Source organism: Hemiscyllium ocellatum, chromosome 19, assembly GCF_020745735.1.
Source record: "Hemiscyllium ocellatum isolate sHemOce1 chromosome 19, sHemOce1.pat.X.cur, whole genome shotgun sequence".
Taxonomy (NCBI): Eukaryota; Metazoa; Chordata; class Chondrichthyes; order Orectolobiformes; family Hemiscylliidae; genus Hemiscyllium; species Hemiscyllium ocellatum.
Genome location: NC_083419.1, coordinates 45272010 through 45290125, shown reverse-complemented (window position 1 = coordinate 45290125; position 18116 = coordinate 45272010). Strand labels below are relative to the sequence as shown.

Below are 18116 nucleotides of genomic sequence, written 5' to 3'. Positions count from 1 at the left end.
CAAACGCCAACAAAATTCCATTTATGATAGTTTTCTCTTCATTATTCATATGCTGTTTGGCGAGATTACATGCAGACATTACAATTTAAGGCCAATGACACTAGTTCTACTTGCCATCACCACCTTTAATATCTCAATTACTTTAATTGTCCCTGATTATACAGTAAATGGCAGAACCCACAGACATGAACAGAGGGAGGTGCGGGGGAAAAATAAGCACGACCGCAGTTAGGCGGTAGTGGGAGGGTAATATGAAAACAAAAGAGAAAGATCAGGAGTGTCAGACGTTCTGTTCAGTCGGGGAGCTGCATAAAAAAAGTTAAAAAAAATAAAAAAGATAAAAAGAACAAAGGGATTTAGGCATACAGTTCCCTGAAAATAGTAACAAAAGTGGATAAGATGATCAAGAAGGTATATGACACGCTTGCCTTCATCGGTCAGGGCACAGAATATAAAAATTGACAAGTCATATTGCTGTGGTATAGAACTTTAGTTAGGCCACATTTGCAATATTTTGTTCAGTTCTGGTCGCCAACACTACCAGAGGAGGTAGAGACCTGGCGAGGGTACAGAAAAGACTACCAGGATGTTGCTTGATTGGGAGAGTATTAGCTAGAAGGACAGATTGGACAAATTCAGCTCGTTTTCACTTGAACATCAGAGGTTGCCTGTTAGTAGTTTACAAATTTATGAAAGGCATGGATAGAATGGATAGTCTGAGTCCTTTCACCTAGGTTAGAAATATAATTTCTAGGGGTCATTGTTACGACATGGGGTAAACCCCTCTGCTAATTTAAACCAGCCACACAGGAAAGATTTTTACATGTGCTGTAATCTGTTAAAATTCAAGAGGAAAAGAACTATCTCTCCATCACCTCCGATACATTATCTAAGTGTGAGATCTCAGACTTTGGTCCTGACAATTTCTTTTTAATTAATTTCAAAGGGTCTCTCTCTTCATGCCTGAATATTAACTCGAAGGGAGTGAACTGAGTAAATTTGTCTGGGGCATCTCCCATGGCAAACAAAACGAATGGGATACCTTCATCCCAGTCATTTGGTAATCCTGACAGTATGCTCTTAACATGGTCTTCAAGGTCTGATGACAACTTTCTTAAGCTCCCTGGGATTCAGGATGATATGCACTGGATTTAAAAGTGTTGTATCCATAACCCCCTTAAACAGTCTAGCAGTAAAATTTGAATCTTGGTCTGACTGAGTCTCTCTGGGTAGCCCACATGGTGTGAAAACAGCTACTAACTCCTCTACCACCTTCTACGCCTTGATAACCCGTAATGGAATTACCTCCAGAAATATGGTAAACACATCCATTATGGTTAACAAATACTGGTTCCCACTTTCAGTTCTTGGGAGGGGACCTACATAATCACTTATAACCCACGTAAAAGGTTCTTCAAAATGTGGGAATTGGCAACAAAGATACTGGTTTTATTCGCCGGAGTTGGCATGTATGATATATATGACAAAAGTTAACCACATCCTTGTTCATTCCAGGCCAATAAACATGTTTTTGCACCTTGGGCGAGTCTTTTGTACCCCTAGGTGACCTCCTACAGGTAGTTCATATGCAACCTGTAACACCTCCTGTTTCTATTCTACTGGCAACACAATATGGTGCACTGCAGCCCATTCCTCCTCTGCACTAATCTGCCCTGGTCTCCATTTCCATCTTAGAATTCTAATCTTTCAGATAATAACCCTCAGAAATATATCTGGTACCGTCTTGTCTCTTAGCCTTTCAGGACTAAACACTTCTGTCTGACCCTCTACCTGTTCAGGTTTTTCCTGCATCATTACATCAAACAGGGTGATCATTAACTGAACCTTAACTCCATCTTTCTTTTTAGCTTTTGCTTCGTGCTGGGACTTGTGATAGTGGGATCTGGTTATTACACAGTCTGAGAAAATAGCAGGACATTTCTGTTTTAATTCCTCAGTTTCTTGGTCTTCCTTGGGCTTCTTCACAACAAGGGATGTCACTCCCACCTTGGATCCTGCCAGACCATTCTTAACAACAAACTGTATTCCTGGAACTGACACTCTCAATCATTCTTACTGTAACTTCCCCAGTCTTGAGTTAGCACTCCAACCTGATCTTACATACAGAAATGCTACATTTCTGTCCATCTACCCCACAAATTACCACACTCTCAGGTAACAGATCAGAAATAGTGCAAACTCGTCCAGCTCTAAAATCTGATTGAAGATTTGTAGCTCGGGTATCCATTGTTGTGGTTCTGCTCGCCGAGCTGGAAGTTTTTGCTGCAAACGTTTCGTTCCCTGGCTAGGGAACATCATCAGTGCGGTGGGAGCCTCGTGTGAAGCGCTGCTTTGATGTTTCTTCCGGTATTTATATTGGTTTGTTCTTGCCGCTTCCGGGTGTCAGTTTCAGCTGCAGTGATTTGTATCTGGGGTCCAGGTCGATGTGTCTGTTGATGGATGTTCTTGCCTCATAACAGGCTGTTAGGACTCATAACAGCACACAAGCCAACATCCACGCTCAGACAACAACTCACTAGAACAAAGGACCCAATACCCAGCATGAGCCAAACTAACGTAGTTTACAAAATACCATGCAAGGACTGCACAAAACACTATATAGGACAAACAGGAAGACAGCTAACAATCCGCATCCACGAACATCAGCTAGCCACAAAACGACACGACCAGCTATCTCTAGTAGCCATACACTCAGACAACCAGCAACATGAATTTGACTGGGAAAACACCACTATCATAGGACAAGCCAGACAGAGAACAGCCAGAGAATTCCTAGAAGCATGGCATTCATCCCCAAACTCCATCAATAGACACATTGACCTGGACCCCATATACAAACCACTACAGCTGAAACTGACACCCGGAAACGGCAAGAACATCCATCAACAGACACATCGACCTGGACCCCATATACAAACCACTACAGCTGAAACTGACACCCGGAAACGGCAAGAACATCCATCAACAGACACATCGACCTGGACCCCAGATACAAATCACTGCAGCTGAAACTGACACCCGGAAGCGGCAAGAACAAACCAATATAAATACCGGAAGAAACATCAAAGCAGCGCTTCACACGAGGCTCCCACCGCACTGATGATGTTCCCTAGCCAGGGAACGAAACGTTTGCAGCAAAAACTTCCAGCTCGGCAAGCAGAACCACAACATCGTCCAGCTCTTACTATCAGTGACTAGTTAGATATTGTAGCTCTCAGAATTCTAACTTCTTGCCCTTCTCCCCCTATTCTTCTGAGAAAACTTTACTCAGAGTTGAATTCTTTGTAGAGATCAGGTACTAACTCCATACCCAGTCCCTGCCCAGGCTGTGCACTCTCTTGCAGCTCCTTGGCTCTTCTTGGGGTTTCCTTTCCTACCTTCTCTAATGCCACTGGCTTAGCTTTTTTTTAAAAACCACATCTTCTGCCACAATGCCATTCTTAAAATGACCAGCAATGTGACTTTACGTGTCCCACTTTACCACAGTGGAAACACCCGAGGCCCTTTACCTCTTTCCACCCTCTTGGAATTCTTTTTTATCCTGTGGTAAATTCTTACCAGTGCTCCCCCTCTCCCAACTTCTATCACTCACAGGACAAAATTCTGGCTGGAAGCTTGTCTAATGCACCAACATGTAATCATCTGCTAATTCTGCTGCCCTTCTCACTTGCTGTACTTTCTGTTACTCCACGTGAATTCTTACCACCTCTGGAGGTGAGTTTTCAAAATGACTATGTTTAACTTTTTCGAACTCAACTTAAGTGTGACCTGAATCCTTCTTTATGTTTCAGAACTGCTGTCTGTATGCTTCTGGTAGCAATTCAGAAGCACTTAAAATAGCCTGTTTAACCACTTCATTATCTCTTGACCCCTCATCTGACAGTGCTGCAAATACCTCACTAGCTCTGCCTACCAGTTTAGTCTGAACTAGCATTACCTACAAATCCTCAGGCTACTCCATCTGTCGAGCCAATTTTTCAAATGAAATAAAGAAGGCTTCAACATCTTTCTCATCAAAACATGGCAGAGTTTTGACATATTTTTATACATCACTACCTTCTCTTTTAATCTCCATCCTGCTGTTAACTCAACTTTGCTGACTAAGTTGCAATTTCAAGTTCAAGTTCTCTCTTTTTGTCTCTCTTTCTTCTCTCTCTTTGCTCAAACTTCATCCATGTGGTATTGCAGCTACCATTTGGCTTCTGGATAGGATTAAAAACATTTTTTTAAAGACTTGCCATCCTCCTCCTATTACTTTATTATTAATTTCTTTGTTTGTTTATTTATTTATCTATCATCATCATCATCCTTCTGCCATCCCATTCCACATCAAATCCTAATTAGCTATCAACTTCACATTTACCAATCTGTCTGGCTTCCCAATACACCAACATATCAAATTTAAACTTCTAATCCTTGTCTTCAAATCTCTTGAACCATCTTGCTGTTTCTAACCTTGTCAACATCTTAAATCATAAATATATTTTTTGTTCTTTGATTCCAGCCTCTCTGCAGCTTCCAGCCTTCATTTCAGCCATTCCAGCCAAATCCCATGAAAAAATAAATTAAATTAGATAATGGCTGCACTTAGTTGTCCAGAAATCCCACTAATGAATTTCCTTAAGCTCCCCATCTTTCGTTCACCCTGATACCTCTTTAGCATAGCATTAGTTTATTTAATTACATTTTTTACCACACCTCAGGAAAACAGCTAGAGTGATTTTCTATATTTTAAAAAGATATTATTTAGAGGTAAGTTATGTATCGCTATCATTAAAATCTTCTTTCGGACATCTTCAGTTGTCAAATTAGCACGAGAACAGAAAAACTGAATAAGCTGCCAATTAAATAGGTTATTAATTTCTTAGTCGTGTGATTTAATAATTGAGGAGCATATAATACATTTTGACAGCTCTAACTCATTGTATAGTTAAATCTCCAAACAAATAAAACACTATTGTATTACTAATACTACTCTGTACTTTCATGACTGTGGGACAAGCTAGTAGTTACTTTAATGCATATCAACATGGTAATCTATTTCATATATCTAAATTATGCTTTGTGCAAATGGACTGATGGGCTTGACTACATGATTGTGAAGCACTTTGCAACATCTCATCGCTACACAAATACAAAACCTGTTCTTTCAATGTTGGCACCAATAAATTGTGTCTGAATTGGTCACAAGCTTTAAACTACCATGAATAAATGCGATTTAAAATTATTTCCTTCAAGAAACTACAATATCAATGGTTGATGGACTCAATAGGGAACTGGTTAGATTCAAAGGATGGAATGAAAGATTTTTGACTTTTTGACTACAAGGAGCTGACATAGAAATGCTACAGTAAATTGGATAAGAATGGCTTTTCAGTATAAAATTGCCTTAAACTTCTCAACAATTAATAGCTGGTCTGAGAAATTTTCCAACTCCCAAAGCTGGCACTCCAGGGAGGTTTAACACCATCAATTTAAAATGATGCAGTACAGATGCTGATTTGCATGCTAGATTTGTTTTGTATTACTGTTTGACTTTATGTATAAATCACACATCTAAAGGAATTAAAACTGTGCAGAGTGGCAATCACACCCCAGCATAAATATAGGCTGAAAATAAAAAATCAAAATTGTACTCTAGCCTACACATCAACACAGTAAATAATATGATTACGTTTGGTTTTAGACATTTAGTTCTATCAGTTGCACATGCTGTCAGAACACAATTAACTATCAGAATTTCAGCCCATTGTTTTAAAAACCCTGATTGACTTAAAATGAGCAAAAGCAAACATCCCATGGTTACAACTGACATTCAATGGCATTACCATCATTGAATCTCCCACTATCAATATCTTGGGGTTACCATTAACCAGAAATTGAACTGGTCTATCCATATAAATACTGCGGCTACAACAACAGGTCAGAGGCGAGGAATCCTGCAACTAGTAACTCAACTCCACTCTCCACAAAGTGTGACCACTATCAACACGGCAAAAGTCAGGAGTGCAATAGAATATTTCTCACTTGTTTGGATGAGCGCAGCACAAACAACTCAAGATCTTCTCACCATCCAGAAAAAAGGAGCCACTTGATTGGCACCAGATCTATAAACATTCATGCCCTCCACTATAAAGAAGAGCCTCAATTATCCAAATATCAATTATCTGAAGATGATTTCAAGGCCCTGTAAAAACATTACATCAATGAGGTAAGTGTTTTCGATTTACCTGTACTGAAGATGAGAAAATGCGAGCAAAACTAAACGCAAGCAGCTCAAGCATCAATGACTGGATGTTTTTTCAGTTAAGGGTTGTTACACAGCCCATTGCAAAAGTAAATGTTTAAGTGCATACAAGACAATTTTCTGTTTCAGTATGTGGATGTACCTACTAGAGAAGGTGCAAAACTTGACCTGCTCTTGGAAAATAAGGCAGGGAAGGTGACTGAACACTGAGTCAGTGGAGAGCACTTTGGGGCCAGCGACCATAATTCTGTTAGATTTAAAGTAATGATGGAAAAGGATAGACCAGATCTAAAAGTTGAAGTTCTAAATTAGAGAAAGGCCAATTTTGATGGTATTAAGCAAGTACTTTCGAAAGCTGATTGGAGGCAGATATTCGCAGGTAAAGGGATGGCTGGAAAATGGGAAGCCTTCAGAAATGAGATAATGAGTGTCCAGAAAAAGGATCTTCCTGTTAGGGTGAAAGGAAAGGCTGGTAGGTACAGAGAATGCTGGATGACTAAAGAAATTGAGGGTTTGGTTAAGAAAAAGAAGGAAGCATATGTAATGTATAGACAGGATAGATCGAGTGAATCCTTAGAAGAGTATGAAGGAAGTAGGAGTATACTTAAGAGGAAAATCATGAGGGCAAAAAGGGGACATGAGATAGCTTTGGCAAATAGAATTAAGGAAAATCCAAAGGGTTTTTACAAATACATTAAGGACAAAAGGGTAACTAGGGAGAGAACAGGGCCCCTCAAAGATCAGCAAGGCGGCCTTTGTGGGAAGCCCCTGAAAATGGGGGAAGACACTAAATGAGTATTTTGTATCAGGATTTACTGTGGAAAAGGATATGGAAGGTTAGATTGTAAGGAAATAGATGGTGACATCTTGCAAAACGTCCAGATTACAGTGAAGGAAGTGCTGGATGTCTTGAAACAGGTAAAGGTGGATAAATCCCCAGGACCTGGTTATGTGTACCCTAGTACTCTGTGGGAAGCTAGAGAAGTGAATGCTGGGCCTCTTGCTGAGATATTTGTATCATTGATAGTCATAGGTGAGGTGCCGGAAGACTGGAGGTTGGCTAACGTGATGTCACTCTTTAAGAAGGGTGGTAAGGACAAGCCAGAGAACTTAGATAAATCTTAGATAAATCAGACTACATCAATAAAGCACAACAACTACTCGCAGACACCAACACCTACCAAATGAAGGATTCCGACCCCACACCACAACTCACCAATAGAATAATCAACACACTAAGGAATCTACAAAAAAACGGACAGATAACCAAAGCGGACCAGCAAAGAATGAAACCTGAAAGCAACAACACCCCCAGATTCTACGGACTACCCAAAGTACACAAACCAGACATCCCACTCAGACCCATAGTATCACTACCAGGGACACCAGCATACAAACTGGCCAAAGAACCACAACAAAAACTGAAACACCTAGTCAGCGGATCCAAACACTCCATACAATCAACACAGGAATTCTTGGACGTCATCAGGAATACACACATAGACAAAGAAGAAACCATGGTATCATTCGACGTGACGGCACTGTTCACATCAATTGACAAAACCCTAGCCAGAGAAACAATAGCCAACCTACTGGACATACATAACAGAACACAGGAGGCCGAACCTATCAACAAGGATGGCATACTTAAACTACTAGACCTCTGCCTCACCACACACTTTACATTCAACAATCAGATATACGAACAAATCAACGGAACACCCATGGGATCACCAATCTCGGGACTCATAGCAGAGGCAGTTATGCAAAGGTTAGAACATACAGCCCTACCACAAATCCAACCCAAACTCTGGATCAGATACGTCGATGACACCTTTGTAATCATCAAAAACACAAATAGAAAAAACACACCGAATCATCAACGCCACACTCACAGGAATACGATGACAAAAAAAAGCCAGAGAACTATCGAGCAGTGAGCCTGACGTTGGGGGTGGGCAAGTTGTTGGAGGGAATCCTGAGGGACAGGATGTACATGTATTTGGAAAGGCAAAGACTGATTAGGGATGATCAACATGGCTTTGTGCGTGGGAAATCATGTCTCACATATTTGATTGAGTTTTTTGAGGAAGTAACAAAGAAGATTGATGAGGGCAGAGCGGTAGATGTGATGAAGGTTAGAACTCACAGAATACAGGGAAAACTAGCTATTTGGATACAGAACTGGCTCAAAGTTAGAAGACAGAGGGTGGTGGTGGAGGGTTGTTTTTCAGACTGGAGGCCTGTGACCAGTGGAGTGCGACAAGGATTGGTGCTGGATCCTCTACTTTTTGTCATTTACATAAATGATTTGGATGCGAGCACAAGAGGTACAGTTAGTAAGTTTGCCAATGACACCAAAATTGGGGGTGTAGTTGCCAGCGAAGAGAGTTACCTCAGATTACAACAGGATCTTGACCAAATGGGCCAATGGGCTGAGAAGTGGCAGATGAAGTTTAATTCAGATAAATGCGAGATGCTGCATTTTGGGAAAGCAAATCTTAGCAGGACTTATACACTTAATAGTAAGGTCCTAGGGAGTGTGCTGAACAAAGAGACCTTGGAGTGCAGGTTCATAGCTCCTTGAAAGTGGAGTCGCAGGTAGATAGGATAGTGAAGAAGGTGTTTGGTATGCTTTCCTTTATTGGTTAGAGTATGGAAGACAGGAGTTGAGAGGTCATGTTGCTGCTGTACAGTTCATTGGTCAGGCCACTGTTGGAATATTGAGTACAATTCTGGTCTCCTTCCTATTGGAAAGATGTTGTGAAACTTGAAAGGATTCAGAAAAGATTTGCAAGAATGTTGCAGGGTTGGAGGATTTGAGCTATAGGGAGGGGCTGAACAGGCTGGGGCTGTTTTCCCTGGAGCGTCAGAGGTTGAGGGGCGATCTTACAGAGGTTAATAAAATTATGAGGGGCACGGATAGGGTAATTAGGCAAAGTCTTTTCCCTGGCGTCGGGGAGTCCAGAACTAGAGGGCATAGGTTTGGGGTGAGAGGAGAAAGATACAAAAGAGACCTACGGGGCAACCTTGTCACACAGAGGGTGGTACGTGTATGGAATGAGTTGGCTGAGGGAGTAATGGAGGCTGGTACAATTGCATCATTTAAGAGGCATTTGGATGGGTATATGAATAAGAATGGTTTGGAGGGATATGGGCCGGGTGCTGACAGGTGGGACTAGATTGGGTTGGGATGTCTGGTTGGCATGGACGTGTTAGACCAAATGGTTTGTTTCCATGCTGTATATCTCTATGACTCTACAGTATTCCTGACACTTTACTGGGCCATTCGTTTTAAAAAAACATAGGCAATGAACATAAACACGTGCGCAAGGCGGGGCTTCCGTTTTTCTATCTCGAGACTGAATTCCTGGAAACTGATACTGTAAATGGTCTTGCGATCACCGATGTTGTTTGGGACCTTGTTTAATTCTGGGTTTCATGCAAGGGTTTAGCTCTTCTCATTTTAACCTGTAATTTGTAGACTGCAAAGATTAGTTTGTTTAAATGGCAGACTCATTACAATTATTAATTTAAACAAATTCTCTGGTACAGTAAAGCGTTAGGTCACTGTGGCTTACCCTGTTTAACCTAAAATTGATTATCTAATCATCTGAACGAAATAGCACCTGCCCATCTCATTCAGATAATTGAGGTTCCTTTGTATACACTAAGTAGCAGTGCTGTGTACCACCTGCAAGATGCACTGCACTAATCCATCAAACCTCCTTAGACAGTATTCTCCAAACCCACAAGCACTACCATCAAGATAGAGAAGGGCAGCAGATACATGGGAACATTGCCACCAGCAAGTTTCTCTTCAACCACTTACTATTCTGACTTGGAATTCCTTCAGTATTGCTGGGTCAAAATTCTGGAACTTCCTGCCCAATGGCATTGTGGATATACCTACACCAAATGCATAGCAGTAGTTCAAGAACACAGCTCACAACCACCTTGTCAAGGGCAAGTATGGAAGGGCAATAAAAACTGGTCCAAACAGTACAACCCATATCCCATGAGTGATAATAAAAATAAAGTGACACTTGGCAATGACAGAATTGTTTCGATAGGTGAATACTGATCCTGAATACCGTTGGGGGAAGGGCAATTATGTGGCAAGTTATTGAAAGAGAAGCTTGCATTCTTTCTTGAAAAGATTGTTTTTTTAACTGTAAAGGCAAGTTTCAATCACTATATTAATGGAGAATTGCATCCATGTCAGCATTTGGAGATTTATCAAAATACTACACTCTAACATTTGTACGTGTGTCCCTGCTCTTTCAAAGAATAACATAAATGTTATTCCAATCACAAATGAACTGTTCAATTTTTAGAAGTTGGAAGTCACAGACAACGTAATATTTTACTAAACTGCGCTATAAATTGCACGTTATATTACTGCACGCCGGTTAAGTTCCATCTAATGAGTAAAACAATTCTGGAAGTAGTCAAAACAAAAATTGAACAAAAGGGCAAACGTACGAGATCAATGATATTTGAAATCTTTAGTCCTAAATTCTCAAATTGGCCAATGTTTTAACATCCATTTTCTTACATAACTTTTTTTAAAAAAAAACCCTTTAACATTCCAGGCACCAGTTCCAGCTGCATTGAATATTTCGGGAGTCGTTTACACACAATGATTTTTAGCCCAATGTTATCGCATCACTCAACATTTTTATATTCATTTCATTTTGAGCCGTTAGAAAATCAGAGAATCACCTACAAAGATCTCACATCTCTCAATACGTATCTTTTCAAGCGCAACCTGAACGTGCGCTATTAAGTTGAACAGGAAAGCACAACGCACAGATTGATGTACAAAGTTCATCAATGGTTTTCGAAATACAGTAACGCCAAATTCAGCACCAGTCACTCATCGTTTTGTCTTCCTGCAGCAACAGTAGCAATTTCACTGGAGGACGTTACAGAAAGTCTCCATACAGATCAAACTCACCCATTCATTGTCTCTCTGACTGAAGGTGTATAGCGCTACCTGACTAGCCACGTCCACAATCCGAAAAATATACGGATCCTGCCTTTGTAAGGCTGCGAGGCTAATATCCAATCCTCTGCTCCCCGATACCGCCGCCATCTTACCACAACAAACAGGCAAGAGAACAGCTCGGCGACATCGAGGCAGCCAGCACAGTCGCCTACAGAGCCATCGAACACTGAAATAAAAGATGAGCTCTGTTAGCAGCATGGAAATTACTGCAGTGGATAGGGGTTAATGTACATTCGAGCCTACATGTGGTGTTAGTATCAAAGCAGGTTTGAAGGCATGGTCAAATTGTTTTAAGATCGTTTCGATGTTATTTAAGTTGAAGGATTGTTTTCTTCTTGCTTATCATTCAGAAAGAAAGAAACATAAGCAGAAATTGCTTAAACTCAGGTCTGGTGGCGTCTTTGGAGACAAAGCAGAATTAACATTTCGGATTCGGTGACCCTTCTTCAGAAAAGCAAGTTTTGCCTCTGACTGATTCTGACTTATGAGGAAGCATTAAGTTGTGCAACCACGTTGTAATTTTTAATGAGCTGTACAGAGGCAAAGCAACACTTGGAAAAATAGTTATCCATTAAGATTTGTAGCAGGGATAAAGGCAATAACTTTGGTCTTCCCAATATTTAATCATAGGCAATTTCTAGTCATTCAGTAATACCTGTTAGACAAGTAGAGTTACAGTTCAGAGGAAATGGAGGAATCTAGAGAAGTGGTGGCGAGGTAGAACCAGGTGCCATCAACTTATATTTGGAAACTGGTGTCATTGAAGGGTGGAACGCAGATAAGATATAGAAGGGGGTGCAAGAGTCGATCCATGGGGCATCAGTGATAAATTTACAGGAGTAGGAAATTAAGCTGTTGTAAGTGATTCTCTGGCCATAATTAGATGGATAAGATGATATCAGACGAGTCCACTCCCATCGAGCTGCATGACAGTGGACAAATACTAGAGATGGCTGATAGAACTGTGGATGCTGGAAATCAAAAACAAAAGCAAAAATTGCTGGAAAAACTCAGCAGGTCTGGCAGCATCTGTTCAGAGAAATCGGAGTTAACTTTTCAAGTTGAGTGACTCTTCCTCAAAACATTTAACTCAGATTTCTGTCCACAGATGCTGCCAGACCTGCTGAGCTTTTCCAACAATTTCTGTTTTTGTAGTCGAGAAGGCTGCTTTGATCAACTATGTTTGAGACTATAGACAGGTCAAGAGAAGATGATAGACACCTTCATCAGAGGTGTATTGGATGTCAGTTGGGACTTTGATTAAGAACTGTTTTAGTAATATGACAGGGAAAGAAACTGATTTAAGGGATTCAAATGAATGAGATTTGGAAATCAGACACAATTTTGGGAGGCTATAGCACAAGCAAGAACTCAGAATAAAGAGTTTTGACCTAAGAAAGTACTTTACAATGTTTGAATGGTTGAGGATTGTTTGATTAAGGAGAGGAATTATGACAGCAGCTTTGAAAGACTGAGAAACAGAACCTAAGGAGAGGGAGAACCTTTAACAATAGCAGCTCGACTGGGAGCCAGAAAGGGAAGTCAGGAGGTTTCTAACGTCCCTTAAAGCTATATGGCCATCCAACCATTTGAAATGCACTGCACAGAGACCAAACAGCCCATAGATAAATACTGATTCCCTTACTTGTGGCACATGGCATTCCTAAAGGGGGCTTATATTTCAAGACTGGACCAATCACAGTGAATGAAAATTGGAATAGTGGTGATCAATCATTTAATACGAGAATAGGATTGAGAGAGCCAGATGTTGTGTGAATGGATAAAAGAGTACACTAGGAGAGGATGCAAAGAAACTGGAGAAAGAATCAAATCCAAAGCAGGAGTGGAGTCAATCTTAGATTGAGGTTGGCCCAATGGGCTAATTGGAGTGAAAGGTAGCAGATAGAGAGAGAATGGTTTAAAAGGATACATGGTAATTGAAAAAATAAGCCACGTTTACTTTTGCATTCCAAGATGATCCTGGAACAGTGAGTCACGTTCATAAGCAGGCTCCATTCGTGCTTTTAGTACACAAATCTTCGGTGAATAGCAAAACCAGTTTATAGCATATCTGTTCAAATCCATTTTGTTTGAATTTAAGAAAATGTAGATGAGGAACATACAAGGGGGGTGGCTAAGGTGAGAGAGAACAATGGTTTGAATGAGAATAAGATTATCAAAAATGGAGGTGAGGTCATGATGGATGAAGTCTGTAACTACAGAAACAAGAATCAAGTAGAGGAGCTGAATATTATTTAAATGAAGACTCCAGATTGAACCCATCTCACAAAAAAAGCAGAGAGACACAGTTAAGAGGTAAATCAAAAGCAAAGCTGATGTAACTGACCAGTTTACATAAGCAGTTTTCATGATTGGTTGAATCATAGGCACATAAAATTGTACTTCGCTTAGTTTCTGAAGACATCAATCAATGTAAATAGCTTCCAGTAGGCTCCAATAACTAATCATTTGATTCTTATAACTGAGATTCTATTCTTCATACTTTAAATAAACTGGTAATAGGAGAATAGTTGGAGAGCAAGCAAACCTCTGTCCTGTAATATTGGCAGCCACAATCCTTTGACAAAAACATACAGATCAAAATCAGTCCAAACTGTAGTTTCTCTTTGATTTTTCAATATTTTCTTTTTGAGACTGATTGGCACCATGAGTCTCTGTGAGGCCCCAGTTAACATTCAAATATCTGCCATCTGCCATGTTTGAGCATAACACCTGTCCAGTGTGGAAATGTCAGCAGCATTCTTTGGACAAGAAACAAACCTACAATTTACTTTCAGGCCTGGCCTTCTCAACAAATATCAGTTTGTTTGCTTTCTTTTTTAAAAACAAGCTGCTACTCAAAAGTTCATAAGTCACCTTTAGCTATCAGCTCACAGTTCCAAACCAAAACTGATAAAATAAAAATAATGACAGTCTTAACACTTGTTTGAGATTTTTATGAGTTCCTCTCTCACTTCTAGTTCCTAATTTATCACTGCTTCTTGTCAATCTGCATTTCCCTTTGTAGAACAGTGTTGACTTTTTCTATCATACGATGCATTCCAATAGCATTGCTAAGACTTCTTTGTCACAACTCACTTTGGTCATTTGCTGGAAATCAAGCCCCGCTATCTCCAGAGTCATCATAAAAGTTAAAGCTTTTAAAAGAGATACATAAAATCCCCAAATTACCTGATTTTCAGACCCAGATTGATAGAAAGCACAACCCAGATTCATTTACTTAACAATAATCACTTTCTTTTACAGATTCTAACCATAGGTAAACAATTAAACTAAACTCAACAAATTAAAGCTTATAAATGTCTTCTTGTACACACACACAAACAGCCCAACACTAAACAGGGAAAACAAAAATGCATGGGTGGAGGAAAAATTGGAGAATTCCTTAGTCTTTACTCAGTCTCTCCTGGGTTTGTTCTTGCTGATCTGGACGTTTGTCCCCAACTTCCCTGGGGATTTTTTATTTCAAAAATATACTTTATTCATTAAAAAAGCTTTGTGTGTGTGTGTATATATATAGTCACAGACGCAGATCAGTTCTATACAGCAGCATATCAAGAAGGAAACCTGCAGTTTGACTTTATCCAAACAAACCAAAGACAGCTCTTATACATACAAAACTATATTTACATGCATTGAGGCATCAAGTTCTGATAACTGAACAGATCCCCCCACCCATTCACTTTCAGCAGGTAGACCTGAGACAGTGATCTTTTTCCATTGCACCTTGGCGGCAGCTGCCCAAGCTTTAGTGCATCCCTTAACGTGTAGTCCTGGACCTTGGAATGTGCCAGTCTGCAGATCGAGGTCAACTCCTTGTTCTGAAAGACCAACAGGTTTCGGGCAGACCAAAGAGCATCTTTCACTGAGTTGATGGTTCTCCAGATGCAGTCAATGTTTGTCTTGGTATGCATCCCGGGGAACAGACTGTACAGTACAGAGTCCCGCATCACAGAACTGCTTGGGATGAACCTTGACACAAACCACTGCATCCTTGTCTAGACTTCCTTTACAAAGGCACATTCTGGAAGGAGATGAGTGACAGTCTCAACCTTTCTGAAGGTGCATACAGTGGAACAGACCTAAACTAGGCTTACATGAAGGATTTCACAAGTAGTGCCCTTCCCACCACCAGCCAAGAGATATCTTGTTGCTTGTTGGAAGGTGCTTGTTTGAAGGTTCTGCTGGTGTTGCCGTTATTGTTGATTGAGAAAGGACCAGTTCCTGTCCCCTTCCCATGGCTCCCATGACACTGTGCTTGAATAGCACAGAATATTTCTTTTTCTCATCTTACCCTCTCAGTATCGCACACAAAGCAGAACTCAGGTAGACACAATAACTGAAATAGTTTGGGATTCAGCAGAAACAAATGTTGTGCATTGTATATTCGTTTTTTAAAAATTTAACAGACAGGATGGGTGGCTCTGGGTCCTCGTGCATGAAAGTGACAGGAGTTTCTTTAGACACCACCACAGGGTTAGAGGTCAGCACCATGAGGTCATATTATTGCAGGAGTTTCATTAGGCAGCACTACAGGTCACAACCAGGTGGTCGGGGGTCAGCTTTTGCGGGTTACAGGTCAGCACCAAACAGCAACTGGGGTCAGGAGTCAGCACCGGAAAGTAAGATTTGCAGGGATTTCATCAGGCAACATCTGGAGCTCAGGGATCAACACCAAGAGGATCAGGGGTGAGTACTAGGCTGCATCTGGGGTTTGGAGTATTGTAGTGAGATTCATCAGGCAGCATCAGTGTCTCAAGGATTGGCAGAAGCTGGGGGTAGGTCAACGGTCAGTGCCAATTTGCTAGTGCATACAAATGCATTTATGTTCCCTCCATGGCTGAAAACACCCAAAATGTGTTGCGAAACTTGAAAGGATTCAGAAAAGCCAGGGTCTTTTCCCTAGGATAGGGGAGTCCAAAACTAGACTAGTTCAAGGCATAGGTTTAAGGTGAGAGGGGAAGATTTAAAATGGACCTAAGGAGCAAATGTTCCATGTGGAAGATGGTGTATGTATGGAATGAGCTGTGAGAGGAAGCGATGGAAGCTGGTACAGTTGCAACATTTAAAAGACATCTGGATGGGCATATGAATAGGAAGGATTCAGAGGATATGGGCCAAATGCTGATAGATAGATGGCTCAGTGATTAGCATTGCTGCAACACAGTGCCATGGACCTGGGTTCGATTCCAGCCTCGGGCAACTGTCCATGTGGAGTTTGCACATTCTCCCCCCGTGTCTGTGTGGGTTTCCTCCAGATGCTCTAGTTTCCTCCCATAGTCCAAAGATGCGCAGGTTAGATGAATTCACCATGCTAAATTATCCATAGTATTCAGAGCTGTATAGGTTAGCTGCATTAGTCAGGGGAAGGATAATGGGTCTGGGTAGGATACTGTTTGAAGGGGCAGTGTGAACCTGTTGGGCCAAAGAGCCTGTTTCCGCACTGTAGAATTCTAATTCTAATGAGGCATTCTGCAAAATGACATTGACAGTCTGCTCAAGGGACCACATGACAGGATCCACCCTCTTCTTTTCCCTCAGGGTCTCAAGGATGCTACTTGCTGACTACTTCCTGATGGACCTGTGGTCAAGGGTGGTTTTCTTTGCAAGTTTCTCCAAAAAGGACAGATGAAGCAGAACAGTTTAACTATTTGCAGTCTTCCACAGCAACAAGGCCAGTCCAATCCTTCACAACACCGGGGACAGGCAGAACCTCAGTACATGGTAGACACTTGGTGTTTGCTTCCTGAGGGTCTTCGCACAGCTTGTTGCAGCCGAACACAAAGGCAACAATCAGGACGAGAACAACATTGGGTACATTCTTCCTCCCCTTATCCAGAGTTTTGTACTTGGAGACACAGTCCATCTTTGACCTCAGATGACTACAACAGCACTGTTTTGGGAAATGGGCCAGAGGTGCGCCAAGTACAACAACAGAGAATGCTTTATATCTGATTATCAGGTTTCTACCCACAAAGGAGGGGTTTCTGCTTCACCTTGGCGATGTGCACCTTTCAAGATTTTGTGCACACCCCACCTCCCCTGAACTATATTTCCAGCACCTTCTGGTAGTCTGTGCTGACGGTTAAGGGGATCAAAGATCCCTCAGCACAGTTTCCAAAGAACATGACTTCGCTCTTGCCTCAATTTACCTTTGAACTGGTCACAGATGCTCATGAGTTTGTGCACTGACAGCAGATCTGAGCAGAAAATGGCAATGTTGTCCATGCACTGGGAGGCTTTGACCAGCAAGCCTTCACTGCCTGGAATAGTCACTCCTCTCAGGCTTGGATCCTTCCTGATGGACTCAGCAAAAGGCTCCATATACCACACAAAAAAGGCAGGAGTGAGTGGGCAGTCCTACCTGACTCCAGATCTGATCAGGAAGCTTTCTGATTCCCACCCATTGACTGAAACTGCACTAATGATGTTGATGTGGAGATTGCAGATTCCTTCCCAAAGCCCATTTTGGAGAGTGCCGGGTGCTGGCAAGTGGGGCTAGATTGGGTTGGGATATCTGGTCGGCATGGACGGGTTGGACCGAAGGGTCTGTTTCCATTCTGTACATCTCCATGACTCTATGTACAGGTGTGATATCTTCCTGGTCCAAGCTGATGAGGCAGGTGTCCACCTCACTGTCCTATACATCAGTGATCATATCTCTGAGGAGCACAGGGCTCTCAAAGGTTATCCTGCTCAGTAAAGCACTAGTTTGGTTGATCCCAGAGCAGACCTGAGCTGGTTAGCTATGACCCTTAGAGAGGCTTTTGTAGTCTGCATTCAGCAGTGAAATTGGTTGTCAATTTCTAATTTCCT

At 41.4% G+C, this 18116-nt stretch overlaps 1 protein-coding gene across 4 annotated transcripts in view; it reads right to left on the bottom strand.

Moving 5' to 3' along the window:
- LOC132824741 (mRNA-decapping enzyme 1B-like) overlaps positions 1-11366 on the bottom strand; it is a 93082-nt gene extending 81716 nt beyond the window's left edge. Inside the window, exon 1 of one of the 4 annotated variants that reach the window (XM_060839422.1) lies at positions 11229-11366. In XM_060839422.1, coding sequence (XP_060695405.1) covers positions 11229-11366 — 138 coding nt within the window. The remainder of the gene's footprint in view (positions 1-11228) is intronic. The other 3 variants (XM_060839423.1, XM_060839425.1, XM_060839424.1) reach the window with 3 other exon arrangements.
- Positions 11367-18116: the final 6750 nt, after the last annotated feature.